This window comes from Pleurodeles waltl, chromosome 10, assembly GCF_031143425.1.
Source record: "Pleurodeles waltl isolate 20211129_DDA chromosome 10, aPleWal1.hap1.20221129, whole genome shotgun sequence".
Taxonomy (NCBI): domain Eukaryota; kingdom Metazoa; phylum Chordata; class Amphibia; order Caudata; family Salamandridae; genus Pleurodeles; species Pleurodeles waltl.
The window spans coordinates 816,286,178-816,307,506 of record NC_090449.1 but is presented as its reverse complement, the minus strand read 5'-3'; the positions used below and the strand labels follow the sequence as shown (position 1 = coordinate 816,307,506).

The 21,329-nt window shown below is 42.4% G+C and overlaps 1 protein-coding gene across 2 annotated transcripts in view; it reads right to left on the bottom strand.

The window, feature by feature from the left end:
- Nucleotides 1-21,329, bottom strand: part of MYRIP (myosin VIIA and Rab interacting protein) — a 1,334,264-nt gene that overhangs the window by 399,730 nt on the left and 913,205 nt on the right. For both annotated transcript variants that reach the window (XM_069211480.1, XM_069211479.1), the window contains exon 6: nt 10,229-10,326. In XM_069211480.1, coding sequence (XP_069067581.1) covers nt 10,229-10,326 — 98 coding nt within the window. The remainder of the gene's footprint in view (nt 1-10,228; nt 10,327-21,329) is intronic.

Sequence of the window (21,329 nt, the reverse complement as noted above, 5' to 3'; positions counted from 1 at the left end):
AGTGAGTGTGAGTAAATGGTAGTGAGAAGGTGAGAGACAGTGTCAATAATTGAGAATGAGAATGAGTGAATGAGATTAAAAGTCATTGCAGGTGAGCAAAAATGAATAAGAAAGTGTGTAAATAAGTGAAGAGAGTGTGAGTGAGGAGTGTGAGTAAGAATGTATGAGGGAATGTAAGTGAGTGTGAGTGTGAGTGAATGTGAGTGGGCGTGAGACTTTGGTGTTATGCTTGTAGGTCTGGTCTGGCATACTGAAGGTAATCTTGCGTCATAGAGGCACTCACATCAAAATACTGGCACTGGACTACTTGAGACAATTCTTTGCATGACAGACACCTGTGACAAAATACTGGTTATTACTGGCACATGGGCCACCAGTGGAGGCATACTTGAGGACATTTTTAGTATGGTGCATCTGTGGCAAAATACTGTTATCAGCTCATTGGAGGTAGGTTTTGGCATAAAGACGAACAGCCTGACATATGGGAATGTGGCAACCATGACAAAATGCTGGTCCTGAACTACTGAGGTTATTTTTGACATATGGGTCAACAGTGACATGTGGATGGCATAAATGCAAAATTCTGGCACGGGCTAATTTTATATAACTTTTGGAAGAAGGGGATACCCATGGCATATGGAAGCACCTATGAAAAAATGCTGGCCCTGGTAAAATTGGGTCAACTATTGGAAAGCGTCAGGTTTCATTGCTTGACACTCCATGAATAAATTTAAAGATTTAATGAATGTGCTTTCAGAAACCATTGCTTTTTAGCAAATTTATCTGAAAGATATGATATGAATGCACTATTTGACCCCATTATTTTCTTAATATTCCTCTGGGTAGAAACCCCCTAGAAGAGGTCAGGGTTGCTTTCTTCACTCACTCAGTACAATTCAGGGCAAGTATTACACTCCAGAACTTACACAACTGAAGTCAGCACAATGAGTTAGGTGGCACCTAAATAAAATAGTCTGTTGTGTTATATTAATCATGCAGTTGTGATGGAACTTCAGCAATGTCAATTTTTGTTGATGTCATCCAGCTTATAAAAATGTGATGTGACTTCCTAGACAAAATCAGGGTCAAGGGCCATATGATGCCACTCTCTGTTATGCCATTAAGATCGAGGGGCATGTGATGTCACTTCTGCTACTCCTGGCATTTTGGTGAATCGACATCCAGGGCAAATGTAGAATAAAATGGTGATCATAGTCTATAAATTGAACTTCTGCACATTTTCAAAAATGAGATCCGAATACCCATTTCAAAATCTTTTGCACAACCTAGAACAACGATAACACTTTAAAGATTACCACACATTATTTAAGTAAATGACATAGACCAGCTTCACAAAACCATTTAAGCATGGAATGAAAAGAAAAATGGTACTTATTTTTTTTTTTTAAGTTGCTACTTTTCCTAACCTTATGTACGGAAACATCTGCAATGGGAGGTTCCACACACATACAGGTTAAATGGAAACCAGAGTACTCCAGAATTGGATGTGATTTATAAATAACCTTCGAAACTCGAACACAGTACAAGCGTATGCCTGGGTGTTTTGTGAATACGGCAGTAATCTATATATCTTGCGGAATTATGACATCTGCAAAATATGAGCCCAAGTTGTTTTCATATCTCTTTAAAGACCATACTTCACAACTTGGGGAAAACATTATTCCATTACATATTGTTAAGAGATGGGTGGGAACTATGGTGACTCCTTAACATTTACAACCAGTTCCAACATACTAATTCCAAACCCAGTTTGACTTGTAGAAGGTGTAAATTAAATGTAATTTAGAAACTAAATAAGAATGTGGATACGTAGCTTTTCATTTTAGACGTAATTGTCATATGGTCGGGGTGGGTCCAACATCTACGCAATTTTCTTACTCATGTGCAGACGTCTGTCCATAGTACGGAATCTGCTCCTAAGTGGAACACTGATCATGCATGGTATGACTAAAAAAAAACTTAGAGCCATTATAGCATCAGTGTCAAACTCCTGCTGCCGCCTTGTGCACAACTTCCTGTCACCAATTTCTCCCTATTTGTGAGCGCCTGCATTGGAGCACCGAGCACAACCATTGTCCAATGTCTTGCAAAATTCTATGGGACTGTTCCCAATTCTTACACCTTTGTTAAGACATTAAAAACGAAAGAGCACTGTATTTAGTTTACTGTGACATATCAAAATCAGACGTCGTCTATAATTATTGATTGATATAATTTCTGGTTACATACATATGTAAAATGGACACACCATAACACAACATATTGTCCATGACGTCATCATTTCTCGAACGCATTTTATGGTGAGGGAGCTGCATAATATTTTTTTCTCATTCTCAAAACCAGGATAGTACATAGTAGGTCTGCACAAAATTGTGACATTTTGCTTCATGTAATTTTGTGAAATTTCACGAAGATTATGTGAAATATATGAAATTGAATTTGGCTGTATCTCAAGTCAAAACTGAACTGAGAGACTACCTTGCACTCAAAAGGCATGTGAGATGCCAGCAAGGTCAAGGAAAAAAATGTCTTGAGTTTGTCATTACCAAATATATATAGATTTTTCCAGCTGTGGTTTCTTCTTAGAGGTGGGTAAGCGTCACCCCCACCCCTCCAACGGCCTCCCACCCCGCCCGCTGCAAGCCACACAGGAAAAAATAGAATGGCAATGATAAGATTTAATTGCCATTTTATTTTTTCTGGTGCAGTGCGCACCAGCCCAGAGACATGCTGGGCGTGTGGTAGCAGAGGACTTGAGCAGTGCCTTTACTGGATGCTCCAAAGTGTGCATGTCACGTTGGCAAGCTGTTTTGCGCCAGCCACAGTGACATGCACACTTTGAAGCTCTCCACTCAGCTGTCTTAAGGCAGCTGGGGGGAGACCAAGCACAGGCCTCTGGGACCTGAAGGAGCATCCAGCCGGGATGCTCCATTCAATCCAGGCTTTGCTCTCATGCTGGTTAACAGCATGACAGCAGAGTTTGGATTGGTTAGAGGAGCTCCTCCTCTATCAGAGAGCGGAAGAACGCGGAGGAGGACGCATAGCCCATGGGTAAATGCCGTTTTTAATGTTAAATGTGTATGCATGTGGGTGTAATGCATGTGTCTGTGTAATGCATGTAAGTGTAGTGTTTTTTTTTATTTTATAGTGAGTGTTATGGTACTATTTGGGCTTTTGGAGGGAGGGGTGGTTTATTTTTTTGTTTTTGCAAAGTGGTGGGGCACTTCACTCACCCCACCACTTTCAAAAGGGGCAAGCCGCCACTGGATTTTTCTACGGACTTTTGTTTGCACAGTCAATTATATAATATTAGCGGAGATCACTAACCTGAGGCAGAATGACTGTTTAAGGTGGATTGTTAAATTTATGACCGCTATCAAGCTTAGGCCTATATGGAAATTATAAGAACTATATATTTTGTAAATATGTATAACCTACAAAAGGCACTTGGCAAAGCTAGATATCTCTTGCTTGAAATAAATGGATGGGAAAATACACCAAATGTACTGTTTGTAAAATTGTAAGCATTTTTCTCAAAGGGTGTTTCCTGCAGTCTCCTCATGCAAGAAGACCTGCCAAGACTTGATGCCTCCAACCTCCAAATCTGTCTCCCTATGGGTCGCTGGAGAGTGGTGGTACCAGACATGTAGGGATTTGCTGAGGGTTAAGGAAATCAATACGCAATAAATAGGATGCAATGCATTCAAGAAATTTGGAAAGCAAATGAAAGCATCATGCTTATTTGTGGTGCATGTTGCTTTGTCACAGGTATAATTTCTGGGCTGTGTGGAAAGATACCACTACCATACATTTTCTAAATCTACAAACAACTACACATCCAAAGACTTATTATCAATGGGTGCCAAACCACCCTTGCGTTGGCTGGCTGGTCAAGAGAATCCACTGAACATAAAGTATGTCAGACTTTTACCACTTTTTTCCAAGACGTGGAAATTTCATCCAGTCTTGCTCATGCAGGAACATATCCCTGCCAAAAGCTTACCCCATCTGTATTTCTCTGGTTTCCTAGAGCATGGCTGTACCAGACATCTATGGGTTTTCGATACATCCACAGTGCTCCCAATTGAAAAACTTGGTGCACAAATATTCAGGAAATTTACAAAGTAGCTGAAAGTAAGATGATGGATTCATGTACCTACCTGTTGGTCACAGATCACACCTCTGCATTGTGTGGAAACATATAACAACCATATATTTTCAACATATGCCAATCCTAAATTTTCTACAGCTGGATGCCAGACTTTGCTCGGCTGGACTGAGTGGTTGAAAGAATGCTCAGAACATGACATATTTCATATTTTAGAAATTTATTTTCCAGAACATGATAACTCAGTTCAGGCTCCCTGATGTAGGGAAATGTCCATGCCAAGATTTAACCCCCTGTTGCTTTTGACCGCTTCAGTGTGGTGGGGGTACCAGAACAACATAAGTTCTGTTATACGTTTGCAGTACTCAGAGGAAAGAAACTTGGTGCACTGCATTCAGGAACATTAAAAGCCAACTGAAAGCGAGATGAAGGTTATGGACACCTGTATTTTAGTCATGTATATAATCTCCGACCTTCACGGAAACATACCACTACCATTTATTGTTTATATCTAAGATTGATATCAGTAGGTGCCAGACCTCCCTCACTGTGATTGGCTGGCTGAGAGAATACACTGAACATGAGATGTCAGCTTTTTAGCATTTTTTTTAAAATATGAAAATTGCCTCCAGTTTCTGTTGCACACTGGGGTTCCAGCCACATATGATTCTCTAAGCGTTTCGATGAGTCCACAAATGATAAAGTGGATGCAGTGGATTTGGAAAATAGAAAGCAACTGAAAGTGAAATGCTGGTGAAGGTACCTGAGTTTTGTTTGCAGATATCACCCAATGGAAACATACACAACCGTATATTTTCAACACTTACTCGTCTAAAGGTTTCTCTTACTGGAGTCAGACCTCCCTTGCCCTGATTGACTGGATGGGAGAATATGCATAACATGACATTTGCCAGATTTTTCCAGATGGCTCTAAAATATACTTACCACGGCTTGAACCTCACCTGATTCGTCTTGGCCTTCTGAGTGAGGGGATACCAGACATGTACTCCCACGTGTATGGATTTTGGTGAGTTTAGGGTGCCCACAGATATTGGCAGAGGTAAACCTTTACAGTAGTGGTCAGCCCCCTTATCAGCTCACAACAAAGAAGTAGGCAGAAACACAAACACACACAAAGATGCGCTCATGAATACATACACGTTCATTTACAGACACACATGTATGCATGCTTAAAACACTGGCGCAAACCCACACATACATACAAATTCACAAAAACACACAGCAAGAGCACCTGCTCTTCATACTGACCTCTTGGTTTGCCCATCTTCGACCAGGTGATATCATGGTGCAGGCATTATGAGAGATGCTATCCCAGATTACTGCAGCCATGTGGTGCTAGGCTTTATTAGTGTTCAGGAGACAGACAGATGCTGGTTACAGCTCTGCCTCCCGAATCCTGCTCAGACCAAGCACCAACATGACGCATTCTAGGGGTTCAAAGTGCATTTCGAGGGAAGTCACAAATGCACAGATGGATGACAGCAACAAGGGCAGAGACGCAAGCAATGGCTGCTTTGTATTCTAAGTTTTGCAGTGTCAGAATGTTAGAAATGTCAGCCAATAAGAGGAGAACGTAGGATCTAGATGGCAGGAATCAGCATAAGTCATGGTTCAGTGTGATCCATGAGCTTGCAAGGTGCTCATTGTGCGTAATTCCCAGGGCCCTTTTAATCTCAATAGCTGACAAAGCGATATAACAAACAAACTCGTCAGATAAAAAAAATCACAATCTTATTAAAGCGTGGTCAAGGGCAATAACAAACTCCCAATTACAGGCAAGACCCAGCTCACAACAGCAATAATCCTCAACTGAAAACATTGTATCCAGTCTTTGTTACTTCAGTATTAAAAAAACTGTCGGACATCAAGATTCTTCTCAATAAACAATATATAATTAAGGAAAATAAATTGACTGTGTCCATGGTGGAGATAAAACCCTCGCCAGCCACAGAGCAAGGCTCCACTAAAGTAGGGGTCCCGGATACTATACCACTGAACGTGCAAAATAAAAGTGAGTCTCTCATGGGCAGTTTACCCAAAAATAAAATGGTAAATGTGGAGCCAAGAGGGCAATCTAACACTCCAAGAAGAATTATTGATAGACCTTCCACAAGGACAACAGTAAACTCCGAAACTCAGACAGATGCTCCACAAGTCCCAACACTTAAAGATCAGTTGGACACCATTCAATCCACCATTGGTGCTGAATGTTACTGTGCTATTTTATCAAGTTCAGCAATAAAACATGTATAGTCCATTTTTGGAGGGCCTGTCAAAGAAACCTCGAGTTCAATCAATGAACAATCTTACACAAAAACTGCACACATAACTGAACAGTAGATAGGCCAAGCAAAAAGTCCACCCACTGAGGTACGAGCAGAGTGCTTCAGAAGAGCATCAAATGAGAAGTCTTCTCCTCTCTATCACTAACAGACAACGGACCCTTTAACTATGAATGTCGGTGAAGATAATGTCACAGGACAAACAAGCAGCACTCTATTTCAATGTCGACACTTGGGACACTGCTAAAATTTAGCTCCTGGTAGGCTGACAGCAGATGAGGCACCCACCTCAGAAAAATCATAGACTCTCCTTATCCCTAACTTTGTCTCCAGTGGAACTCAAGATGTCCAGAATTCTGGAAAAGTCAACAGACTATTAAAAAGCACCAAAGAGTTTCACCTCAATCAGTTGGCTCACATTGATTACATTACATTTTTATCAAGGACGGCCCTCAGGGAATCTAGTTTGGTAAACAGGTTATCCAAGGATACAGCAGCCTCTGTGCTGATGAATAATGATCTCTTCTCGACCTGAGGCCTAACCCTCATAAGGAGACATACCTAACAGTTCTGTCAAAAGACTTGTTAAGTCACCAATTATCAGATCAACTACAAAAAAGAAGAGCACCCTAGTGTTTTCCATCTTGAATAATGTGGTTGCCAAACACATAACTGAGGAAAAACTGCTTTAATGAGTATGTTTTTACAAACACCAAATATCCACGTTTTCACAGCAACAGTCAAGACCAGAGCTGGCTGTCTGCCACCCTTCTCAGCCAGTTAAGGAAATGAATTAAGAACCAAAAAAGGTGTCTCCTGGGTGTGGATGCTCTCCATGAATCCTCCAAAATTTGCTCTTGGAATGTGAGTGGTTTGGAGAGCAAGATTCACAATGCTAGAAGTATACATTACTGGAAGAATTTCAAATGTGTACTTCTGCCGGAATCATGGGCCTTATATCCGGCACCCCTAGTAGTAGTCTGGCTTTTCTATGATCTGGCAAGGATAGTTAAAGTCAAAGGTCACCCAAAGGATGGTATGTCCATCAACAATGCAACTGACATCAAAGCCAATGTGACTAAACTAAGCTAAACGTAAATTTCCCATGGGTATTGGGAGTAAAATTCGACAATGGGTCAGCAAAAATCAACCACTCCTTCATCGTACTGAATATTTACATTAATCCAGCAAGCAACGAAAGAAGAGAAATAGGAAAACAGCTGCGGCCACTGTTGACCAACCTGAAGGCCAGTTATATCCAAGACAAATTCAGTCTTCCAGGTGATTTTAACAAGAACCATCTATATCTATCTTATGACACAGACCAATTTGACTCACTAGATCTGACATGACAAGACTCACTGTAGAGGCCCCCCGAAGCTGTCCTAACGCAAAAACTAGGCAATAGAATTTAAACAGCATTTGTGGCCATTGGACTAATGGTCTTCACTGGATGCTTTGCCTCCCACCGTCCAACAGCAAACACCTGCATCACAGCTAATGCAAGCTTGAGCATTGATTACGCGCTGACCACCCTCGGTCTATCAAAGTTAATAAGCTCCTTTAAAATAGACTTGCAAAATGAAAGTGACCACTGTCTTCAAGTAACAGTGCTGCCCTCCAGAACACAGCTTCAATAGATGGCGAGTATCCTTCTAACTTCAACCACCATTGAAAACGTGAAAAAATAAAATGAAAATGCCACCTATCATACGAGATAAAACAGCAATCTGATGTTCCTCTTGAGCAGGCTATAAACGCTTCGACTAACCTGGTGGGAACATGGGAGTACTTCACTGAAAACCTTTCAAACTTTTATCACAACTATCCATGCTACAATGGGCAAACATAAAAAAACGGAGGCACTAAATGAGATGGGACCGACCCAAGCTTTATGCCACAAAAAGAAAGAACCCTGAGAAAAAAGAAATCACAGGAATTGGATACTCAAACAGAAATTAAGGTCCATCAGGAATGAGTATAAGTGTAAGAAACATACCTGGATCTCAAAGTGTGATACTTATAATAATAAGCATTGGGCAAAATTGAACCACACTAGTATGGCAAATAAGTGAAAAAGCATGGGCTGTGCATCTTGAAGGGCATTTAATAATGTCTGAGGCACTGGCAAAAAGCACACTTATTTCAACTATGCCAGTCCAGCCCTTAGCAAGGCAAAAAAGTGGCGAAACAAGTTTGTTTGCGACTCTGCACCTTGAAAAAAATATCAAAAATAGTAAACCCTAAGGAGCTCTGGGCCCTAACGGATTGACGCAATCCTGCTTTAAGATGAACCAGGCATTCGGGGTGGCTGCCCTCAAACCAATGTTTAATTACATTACAAATCAAAATACGATACCTGACACATGGATCCTGCATCCAATTTTGAAAGGTGGTCCCAAATCTAATCCGCTGATTTATAAACTCAGCGGTTTACTGGACAAGGAAGCAAAATATTACCCCAGCTACTACCACAAGATCTGTGCTCTTGGGCAGATGAGCAGAAAACAGTTTGATCAGATCAGTTCCCGCCCTGGTATGGGCACTTTAACAAAACTGGCTGCCCTAACCATGATGGCCAAGAGGGCCCACGAAACAAAATCGATGTTGAACACCAGCTTCGTGGCACTAAAGGCATCCTTCGACTGGGTTGACAGGTCACTGCTCTGGCTGAAGTTAGAAAACTGGGGGATACCAGGAAAACTCTTGACAGCAAACCAATCCACTCTTTACCAATACCAGGATCGGGATTAAACTCAGTGAATGAAAGGTAACCACGAACATCAGTCTGAAACAAAGTTGCCGCAACAAAGTTGTGTGCTTAACGCAACTTTATTTAATATTTTCATCTCTGAACTCCCGACCGAATTATATCTGGTAAATGCCCACACTCCAGCGGCAAAACAAATGTTTGAGGGGGGCCTGCAAAGTACATGGAGCCCGCCCCCTCTGCTCTTATTGGGGAGTTCTCAGGCCCAGGTACTGTGCCAAGGGGGCCCTGTGGAGTATGCCGCCTCTCTCCCCCCCCCCCCCCCGCACTGCGGGGGGCTTTGTTACGCCAGTGCCACGCACTGAAATAGGAGGGAAGCCCCTAGCCAGCACTCTAGCAGACAATATAGTACTGTTAAGTAGGCCAAAAGTCTGACTGAAAAAAATACAGAATACCTTTGGTGAAAATACAGGAAAAAACCCTCCCGGAATTCAATTTAAAGACAACGGCGGTTACATTACCAGGAGCAAGACAAAGGCCTGCCCCTGGTAGTTAAATAGCGCTAAACTCTTTCTGGATTGGGAGTGGAAGTATTTTAGCGTAACAGGGGCGTAAAGTATCGGGGACACCAGTTGACCAAAAAACCCAAATTACACAGCTACCCATATCCTAAAAATCAACCTATATGCTAGCTTCATTCTTGGGCTTTTCACAGTCGTGTCTTTGAGCCTTTCCTGTCCAAGGCAATAGGCCCACCCTCACTTGTGGAGCTTCGGTTTAACCCAGGGAAGTGGGCCAATGCAGAACAGTAGTTTGCTATCATGTAGTAATTTCTTTCTATTTATACATGTCATCAAAAGCACTTTTTCAAAATCACACAATGTGGTTAGCTAATTTGTCGATGTTATTGAAATGAATTTTGTATTTCAACCCTAACTACACAAATGCTATTTAATAAACATGTAAATAAGAGATTCATTCAAGGTATTCACAAAAAGCCCTTTAAATGTATGAAAGCAGCAGATCACGATTTTCTCAATTTAAAGACAGCCATCAAAAGCTACTGGAAGTGAGATCATTGTTTACCAGGCTGTCAGTACAAGCTTCTGCTTTTGCAATAGCCTCATCCACAGCTTCTTCGGCAACGCGCAAAGCGACGGAAAGGGTATCCATCATGCTGTGTCCTAGAAAGACATAAAACACACATTAAAAAGATATTTAGTTGCCCAAGCTACTGTATATTTAGAAAATAGAAAGTGAACATTCGTTATTATAACAATGTGGATTACAGCTCTAGACACAAAGCAAAATAGTATAAAAGGACGAAAGGGGTTTGTTAACCAAGCTTCCAATAATACATTCAATGTATATTCTTTGCATATTTTAAAATGAAGAGCTTTTATGTCTAGAAAATACCTCAGGACTATTAGAGAAAATGCTCGTTTGCATTATTTATATACAATGCAGACAGAATTCAAAATGCTCAATCTACAACCAAGGAATTTTATAAAATTCTCAATGAATTTCGAATTCCTACATGCACGAAAGGAAGTCATCCCACTACTCAAGATTTCACAAACAAATTGGCAACTCACTACACAACCAAGGCAGACACATTGAACTCTTATTTAAAACAGAAGAAAACCATCAGCACCAACCCCTTTCCTAAAATACCTTCTAAGAATAAACCAACTCAACCTCTACAGTCCTTCAAACAAATATCCCAGGATGAATTTATGGATTTGGTCAAAGCAAGCAGACCTTCTGGTTGCCCTTCTGACCCTTGCCCACCACAAATCTTCAAGAACATTCTTCTATCTACTTCTGCTGCCACACCTGTAAGAAGAATCATCAATAACTCTTTAACTTCAGGAACTTTTCCTGTAGACCTGAAAAAGGCATACATACGACCTTTATTAAAGAAAACAGACCTAGACCCGCAAGACCCCAACAACTACAGACCAATCACAAATGGACCTTTCCTGGGCAAATTGATAGAAAGAGCAGCATTCGCCCAGATGTCACAATTCATTGAAGACAATTCTATACTTTCAGACTTCCAAACTGGATTCCGCCCAGGAAGAAGCACTGAATCAGCACTCATAACAATCTGGGATAATCTTAAAAACACAGTCGACCGAAATGGAGTTGCTGCACTACTTCTCTTGGACCTCTCAGCTGCCTTTGATACGGTTGACCATGACACCCTAACTCAAAGACTCCACAAAGCCGGCATACAAGGGATTACTCTCGACTGGATTACTTCCTATCTTCAAAAAAGATCTAATATCATCCACTCGCCCCCTTCTCGTCCGAACCCGACCTCACAAAAGCAGGGGTCCCCCAAGGGTCAATCATCTAACCTTTGCTTTTTAACATCTACATGATATCTTTACCAGAACTGATCAATGATTTCCATCTCACATGCTACAACTATGCAGATGACACACAAATACTACTTAAATTAGAATGCCCCAAAAACATTGAAAACTCACAAATCTTCAGTTGCCTCAGAGCCGTTGATCAGTGGATGACCTGGAGCCATCTCAAACTAAATACCTCAAAAACAGAAATACTCATATGTGGTGACTGGAAAAATTATGACCCTCTGTGCGTCTGGCCTGACGATCTCGGACCACCTCCTCAATTATCGAAGGAAGTAAAAAACCTAGGAATCACCATGGATTCCAAGTTAACTATGAATGCCCAAGTGGACAAATTAGCACAAACAAGCTTCATCACCTTGAAGACTTTACGACGCATCTTCCCCCACCTCGGATTTCCACACAAGGTGCAAGCTACTATCTCGCTTGTACTATCCAAACTGGATTATGCCAATGGCCTCCACCATGGATCATCTCTATCTGTTATGAAAAAAAACTACAACGTATCCAGAATTCTGCAGCCAGGCTACTATTACATGTAAAGCCGCAAGCCCACATCTCCCCTGCCTTGAGAGCACTACACTGGTTACCCGTTACCAGAAGATGCATTTCAAGCTGCTTTTTATCACCCACAAAGCTATACATGGAACAGGACCGCTTTTTATCAGAAACAAAATTACCAAATACATCCAACAAAGAAACCTCCGCTCAAGATTGGCACCCCGCCTTAGAACACCACCATACAAGAAAAAGACTATAGGTGGTACATCCTTCTCCGTTCAAGCAGCCAAACTATGGAATTCATAACCCCCAACTATAAGAGCCACAGATAACTTTCTTGTCTTCAGAAAACTACTCAAGAGTTGGCTCTTTCCTTCATAACCACCATATTCAAACAACTTTGAACCGCATATGCCTATGTTGATAAATATTTTTTTTCAGATTATGTGTATTTTTCTAGTTATTTATAGTTTCTTTAGAAAACATGTATTGCTACTATGTCATAACAATAAAATACACACACACTCTTTAAACCTATTTGACTAAGAATATTTTACCCATGGTTGTAATTATGTATTGTATGTGCATATGTGTGTGTATTCGTGTGTGTGTATGTATATATATATATATGTATGTATGTGTATATGTTGTTTCTGTGCTTGGCATGTTCGTGGGTTATTGCATGGCTCCTGGGTGGGTTGTTATACTAGATATCTAAATACGATTACAATACAATACAATATAGGCAGGATACATGCAGATATGACATTTACAAATTTCAAAGTTACATTAAGTGCGCCCATTTTATAACTAATAAAAAAGAGGAGTTCAGGAGAGGAACTGTGAATATTTCTGGGGACCTCTTAGGGGTGGATGATGAAAATGACATGAACACCTAGAAAATCATATATTTATGGGTATTCTTTCTTATTTATCATGGTTTTCCCAAACTTCCAAGCTCTTCTGTCTTAATGCTTAGAAGATGCAGGTGCAACTAGTGCTGGAAGTGTGGGAAAGGAACTGAACTATGTGAAGAGGTGGGGGAAGGAAGTTCTTCACATGACAAAAGGTAAATGTTAAATGTTACAGGTATTATAACCGTACACAATGGATATATTCGTGCAGAAGTGGACAGGAGCATATTTTAGTCAATAAGATCCAGGTGCACTCTTTCAAATTCATTGAAACATTGTGACAACTGGGTGTCGTAGAAAAGGAGCTTGAGAAAAGTTGTCAAATAAATTTGTTGAAGTGAGTACATGCCAAGCAAGAAGGAAGCTGTATCATCTGCTGGTTAGAGCTTCCAGTCCTAGTAAGCCAAGGCTACAGGAACGTTATAGTTAAGTGGAGTTTTTTTTAAATTAATTTGACTGCTAATGCTTCATTGATATTTTTAATGATGTTAAAAATGCTGTCATGGTTACTGTAATATCTTGGGTAATTAGCAGTGCATGGCGAGGGCACGAGTTAAAGTTACATGAGGGCGCGAGTTATAGTTACTTGAAATAATTCTAACTATTACTGCCGAATTTCTAAGGTTTTGTACAAATAAACTCAGAACCTAACTATAACGTTCCTGTAACCTTATTTTTTTTTTAACTCTATTTCTTAACTATGATGACCCTGTAACCTTTGCTTTTTTCATTGAAGTTCTATGTTTTTTTAATGTAAAGTAATTTTAATTACTATAGGTTAATCCAACCCCACACCACGCATGGCCTGGCCTGCGGCCAACCCCCTATACCCAGCCGAGCCCATGCTGCGCATGGCCAGGTCTGTGGCCAGGCCCTGCAGCCAACCCCCTTTAACAACTCAACTCTGCACCATGTACGGCCTTGGATGTGCATGGTGGGGGTTGGCCGTTGGGCCTGGCATGTGGCAAACCCCTTATAACCACTCTACCCCGCCGTGCATGGCCAAAGGGTCTGTCTCTCTGAGTGTGAGAATAGGTGTGAGATGGAGCCCCTGGGTGTGAGAATGTCTGTCTCTGTGGGTGAGTGGGTACGTGAGGATCTGAGTGGTTCTGTGAGTGAATTTGTGATGCTCTGAGTGGGTCTATGAGTGGGTGCGCCAGTGTTTTTTTGGGTCTGCGAGTGGGTGCATCAGTTTTCTAAGTGAGTGTGTGAGTGTCTGAGTGGGTCTGTGGGTGGGGGCTTGAGTGTCTGAGTGGGTCTGTGACTGCATGCATGAGTGTCTGAGTGGGTCTGTGATTGGGTGCATGAAGGTGTGAGTGAGTGTGAGTGGGTGCGTGAGGGTGTCAGTGGGTCTGTGGGTGGATCTGTGATGGTTTGAGTGGATCTGTGAGTGGATGTACGACGGTCTTAGTGGGTCTGCGAGTAGAAGCATCTGTGTCTGAGTGGGTCTGTGAGTAGGTGGTCAGTGTCTGAGTGTGTCAGTGAGTGGGTGGGTTAGGGTCTTAGTGGGTGCGTGAGTTGGTGCATGACTGTCTGTGTGGGTCTGTTTGTGGTTGTGTGAGTATCTGAGTGGCTGTTAATAGCTGCATGAATGTCTGAGTGCTACTATGAGTGAATGAATTATTGTATGAATGAGTCTGTGAATGGTTTTCACTGTCTTGCTGATATTCGCAAATTTGTCAAGATGTTACTCAGGTGCCCGCGATGAGCGTTGCGACGTACTTGCGAATATTGCGTGTCATGAAAATAAAATAATTTTAGGGTCATAATTTCACCCCCAAAAACCCCTATATCTCAGCCCTGGGGTCAGGGTACTTCCACTCTGATCCCTTATGTCACTTTTCATGTTATTTCTCAGCACCGGGGACCATGACCAGAAAGTTGCAGCCAGCCATTCACAGCATTCCAGTTGACGTGCCCATTTGGGCACTCGCTGCGATAATCGTGAAAATGCTGCCACAGATCTGGGGCTCTAGATACACAAATGTGGTTTTCCTTTACTTTTACTTAAGCTTCCAAAAGGATTTACACCAAATATCAAAAAGCATAAGCTGTGTGCCAAAAGCTACCTTTCTGCCAAATTTGGTGTAATTCTGTCCATTGGTTTTTGCTGTAGTCATGTTCAAAACTCCTATGGGAATTAACATGAGAATCACATGTTTTTGGACCCCCCCCTTTTTTCAGCCCCAGCTTGATGGATCACCCCAAAACTTTTCATGCACAAGAATCACTGGCACACTTCTTTGGGAAAATGTTGTGAAGATTTGTCAAACGGTAGCAAGAAATAGGCAAATCAAAAAACGCTTTTCTGATGGAAACATGGTCCTAACTTTAACTACCTACTGGTGACCGCCAGAATGAGAGATATATATATATATATATATATATATATATATACACATATAAAATCACTGTGTGTGTATGTGTAGTTATAGTTAGGAAGAGCATACTTTAATAACTTCTGCACCATTCAACGGATCTGCACAAAACTTTACCAAAAAAAGTGTAATCATCTTGATTTTAATACTAATCCATCAAATGGGGCATGTTAATTCCCATAGGATACTTTGATCTGTGATACAGAGAAAACATCTTAATGGAAATACACCAAATCTGGTACAAAGTTAGAACTTTACTGTGAAAGCTTGTCTAATATGAATTGGTATAAATCTATTGAGCAGTTTTCAAGCAGTTGGCATTTAAAGAGGGGCTTGATGGGGTATGGCGGGGTTAAAAAGTTTGTTATATATTCTGGCGGTTGGTCCTGTGGGAGTACCATGGTATGGAAAGTTTGAAAAATAGGTTCTTCTGATTGGCCAAAGGAGCTTTTGCTCCTGTTGGCTGTTTCAATACTGCAAGATTGATGCTGGTCACATGGGACAATGCAATCGGATTGGCTGGTGGCAACTGTAAAGAAAATGTTAGAGCTGCCATTACAGGGCTCGAGGCTTGGACCCTATGTCCTAAAAATATATTTTTTAAATGGTGCAGGAGGGCATGGTAGGGTCATCCTGACCCTCAGGCATTTTGGGGGACCCAAAGGGACCCGTCTAGAGATTTAAAAAAAATTGTTTGGGACACCAGTAGCACAGAACTCCAGTGGGATTCATTTGAGCCATCTTGTGATGTATCACAAGAGTTGCTGTGCAAGCTTCCATCTCATGGTACTGCAATACCCAGCAAGTTTCTCTATGGAAGCTGGCACGGTACCATAGTATCATGGGGAGAAAGTTTGCATAGTGGGTAGCGCGGTAGCCAAATCAAACCTAAATTTACAAAAAAGAAGTAAGAAAAGAGAAAGCGCAGAGGTTGGATGCACATTATTGTGGGGCCAGGCCCTGAGCCATCCCCCGGTGCTCATTGCCACTGTGTAGTGGGACCTGGCCTATGCAAAGAGCGGACTTGGACACAGGTGTGCCCTACGGAGTTGGGTGCATGCATAAGTTTGACAATGATCGAAAAGCATCAGAAATTCGCAGAAAAAAGTCAAAGTGACATCATAGTTAGTTAGGTACAGTAATTGGAAGTTAGCCTAAGTTTAAAAAAAACATATGTTAACTGAAAAAAAAATCAAAGGTTAGAATTATTTTACAGTTAAGTGTCAAAATGAGATAAAAACTAAAGTTTAAAAATTTAAAAAAACCTGAAATTCACCAGTTATATTTTACGGACCTAACTATAACTTGTGCCCCCACCATGCACTCTTATGCACACCTGTCATCTCTGAGAGAGGTCGCAGCAGAGTGGCTACTCCCTACACACACCTTACCTCGCACAACCAATATCTTGGAGAAAGGTCTCAGCAGGGAGACCAGTCCCTACCCACACCCCACTATGCACACCCTTCATCCAAGAGAGGGTTTCAGAAGACAGGCCAGTTTCTGCACACACCCTACTATGCACAGTCATCATGTGAGAGGGAGATCACAGCAGAGAAGCCAGTCCCTCTCCATATCTGACTATACATACTGAGTAATTCAGTGTCTTCAGTTTGGAGCCTTTTTTTATAGATTAGTTTTATTAGTCATGTGGGAGTCAGATAAATATATAGATGGGGCAGCTGTTTCTGTGCTTCCACTCTTGTGAAAGTCATGTGGGGTCCATATTTCAATAAAATGAGTTATTTTATGAATTCATTATTGGTTAAAGATTGTCAGTTTTGTAAAGGATTATGGTATTTGATGAGTTTGCAGTTCTGTTGTGATCCCATAAGAGTCCTGCGAGAGTAGCTAGCAAGCTTCAGGAAGTGAAACTTGCCACATGAAGCTCATACGATTCAGCGATAGTCTAGAGAGACCCGCATGGAAAATTACTGAGTCAGCCCGCCACAAGGTGTTTTACAATGTTATGAGAGACTTGCGAGATTGCATGGGGAGAAGTAGAAAGAAAGGACCAGGTTACATTGAGGTCAACCGATAGTTAACACTGTCACTACATAGTCGCAGAAATGCTGTGATGTGATTGGCTGCACAACCACAGAGAGCTAAGTTTGTGCTTGGTGGTTTGAAGGAGAAGAAAGTCTCTTCGATTTGTACTCAGCAGAGATGATTTTATTTAGAAGTAAAAGAGATTGGTGTCTTCAGCTGCATTTAATATTAACATCATAGTGTATGTACAGGTGAAAACGATGTAGAAGCTTCTGAGGTGTGGACTATTTCAGAACAGGAAGTCATCACAGTACTGGCACAGATGCACATATCTTAAATGTGTCTAAATAACAGTAGTGGTCGTGATGTACTGTTTCTATGCCACTCTGCTGAATTCTTCCTTTCAAAGTTTGCAAGTTAGTTATATTGTTTCTTTTCAAGTGGTTTATATGGTAAGATGATATAATTATTGTAGATTTGTAGTGTTTTGTACATACTAGTCATTTAAAATTTTAATATTATTGTAGTATTGGAATGTTGAAACTGGCAGTTCCATCTAATGGAACTGCCAAGTGCTCCAGCATGTATGTGTATCTATAAAACACTATGCACATCTTTTATGCTAGGGAGAGTTGTTAATGGAGAATCCAACTATTTGTATACCATACTATGCTGACGTGTCATGCAAAAGTGAAGTCTCAGTAGAGATATCAGTCCTTGTCCACACTGTTGTAATGAGAGCTCTTATACAACACAGATGCCTTGGCAGAGAGGTAGTAAGCCTTCATACTCTACTATGTACACCTGTCATCTAAGAAAGAAGCAGCTTTCTCACACCTGTCATTTAAGAGAGAGGTAGCTTTGTCACACATTCTGCACACACCCTAGAACGCAAGAACATCACTCTGGCGCGAAGTCTCAGCTGAGAGGCCAGTTCTTATCAACACCACAATAAGCATATCTGTAACTCTGGAGACAGTTCTAAGTAGAGCATATAGCCTTTGCCAACACTCTACTGTGCACAGCTGTCATCCTTCCCACACTGTACTTGTATATCTGTCAACCTGTGAAGAGTTCAGAGCAAAGCGATATGTCCCTCTACACACCTTACTACGCACACCTGCTATTCCAGTGACAGCTCTCACCAGAGGGGGCAGTATTTTCCCACACCCTACTGCACTATTTGTTGCCCTACTGAGAGGTCTCAGAGGAGAAGCCACTCCTTCTCACACCCTACTGGACATCCTTATCATCCAGGTGAGAAGTCTCAGCCTAGAGAACAATCTTTTCCAGCACCACACTGTGTGCATCTGTTACCCTGGGGAGAGGTGTCAATAGACAGGCAAGTCCTTCCCCTCACCCTAATATGCATGATTGTTGACATGGGGAGAGGTATCAGCAGAGAGACCAGTCCCTCTTCACACTCATCATCCAATTTAGAGCACTCAGCTGTGAGGTCAGTCCCTCCCCACCCCCCACTATGCAGACTGTCACCCTGGGAACAGGTGTTAGCAGACAGGCCAGTCTCTCTCTTCACAATACATAATGCACATTGGTCACTGTGAGATGAGGTCTCAGTGGAGAGGCTAGTCCCTCCACACACCTTACCATGTACAGTTGTTGCCCTGGGGAGAAGTGTCAGTGAAGCCAGTCTATCTTCACACCTTACCATTCACTCCAGTCATACTGTGGAAAGGTCTCAGTGGAGAGGTCACATTCATTCCATAACCCACCTTAAGTACAGACTATTTTGCATAAGTACTGTAATGGAGGAGAGTGTAAATTCATCCAAGAACAATTATGATCCTGCAAAACTCTCACAGGATTGTAAAAAGGTAGGAAGGGGGTAGATGGGTCTCTACAGAGAGGCTTGTGGGTATGCATACCCTATTATGCACAGGTGTCATCCATGTGATATAGGTTAAAGGTTTAAGCTTGTGGGACCCCCGAGAGTCTGACAAAAATGCCAGTGGAGGCAGGTGTTTGGGTGCTCCCACGAGAGTCCCATGGGTCTTAGCATCCCAAGAAAAAGGAGTCATAACATGAAAGAATTACATAATATAGGAATGCGGTGGCTCTGACAAGAGCCTTTGTGTTGATAGTTTGTAGTGTTCAGTTACACATAGAACTGGATACATTCCTTGATGTTATTAAGGAAGACCCTGTTGCTTTCTGAAGTGAATAGCACTCAATCTATAAACCTCTAACATATATAAATGGATATTGGGGGTCATTACAACCCTGGCGGACGGTGTTAAAGCGGCGGTAAGACCGCCAACAGGCTGGCGGTCTTTTTTTTTAAAATTATGACCATGGCGGTTACCGCCATGGTCATCCGCCGCTTCTCCGTTCTGCCCGCCAGGGCGGAGACGACCGCTGGGCTGGAGACCTGGGTCTCCAGCCCGGCGGCCGTGACAATACCGCCGCCGGTATTTTGACCCGGCTTACCGCCGTGGATTTCCAGCGGTAGGAACCGCCATGAAATCCATGGCGGTAAGCACTATCAGTGCCAGGGAATCCGTTCCCTGGCACTGATAGGGGTCTCCCCCACCCCGACTCCCTCCCCTACACCCCCCACCACCCCTGCCACCCCCCAAAGGTGGCAGGACCCCCCTCCCCACCCGACCCCGACATTACCTTACACATACACACCCGACACACACGCAGGCACCACCAACACACATACACGCACACACACCGACACACATGCCAACATCGACACACACAGTCAGACACGCACACCCACATTCAAACATACACGCACACATCCACACAGACATCCCTACAGACATAAACGCACTCATTCCCAAAACACACACCACCCCCGCAAGCATACACGCACTCACACACCCCCTCTACATACACCCACGCACACCCCCATGCACCCACACAACACACAACACCCCCACCCCCTCCCCTGACGGACGATCAACTTACCTGTTCCGTTGATCCTCCGGGAGGGGACGGGAGCCATGGGGGCAGCGCCGCCGACACCACACCGCCAACAGAACACCGCCGCGCAGAATCACAGGACGTGATTCGCTGGGCGGTGTTCTGTTGGCGTGGCGGTGGAGGTGGAGCAACCTCCACTTCCCCGACACCCGTCACTATGGCTGTTGGCGTCTCTCTGTCGGAACAACGACGTAGAGCTCCCAACAGTCATAATACGCCGAGTGGAAAACAGCCACCACTGGCGGTCTTCAGCACGGCGGTCCCTCGGCGGTCTGTGAAAAGACCGCCGAGGTTGTAATGACCCCCATAGTGTGATAAATAGAGCCCATGTCATGGTCACAAAGAAATGCAGAAACTGTTTTATTGACATGCTTCCTGGACTTCCCCATCTTAGGACAAAACTCCTTGACCATTGCCATGTTTGCCTCTGACATACGTTCAAATATACAAAGGATGTGTAAGGAAAGAGAGAAATCAATTGTGAAAAGGTCTCATTCATTTGGATTTCAAGAGCAACCCCTGTGATTGTGCCTAGGTCATTACCACCACAGTGCACAATCATCAGGTCTGGATGCTCACAATCCAATATGCTTTCAACCATTAGTAACAATTGATACCATTTTATACCTCTGTGGCCAATCCAAGCAATGTCCATGTTTGGAAATCCAAGATGATTGTCAATACCACAATTAACATAATTTTCTCTAGCCCAGTGGATGAAGCTGTGTACCAAAATATAGAGGTAAACCATGATGCAGTATTGAGACGTCAGTCACCAGAGGAGTACTCAGCAGATCAAGTAAGCTTCAGGTACAATATGAAGTTATATGGGAGCAGAAAAATGGAAGGGAGTAGATGTATAGGTGTAATTTATAGATTTTTGACAGTTACAAAAGTAGGTTAGGTTTTGATCAACTTCTGTTTGTAAGGAAAACAGTTACTGATTAAACAGCATTAGCTTTTCGATTGGGTGGTTTTGAAATTCTGCTACGATCTTGTAAGAACTGCACAAGAGTCATTTACAAGCTTTTGTAGGAGAAGTTTGCTTTGTGGCCTCCTATGATCCTGC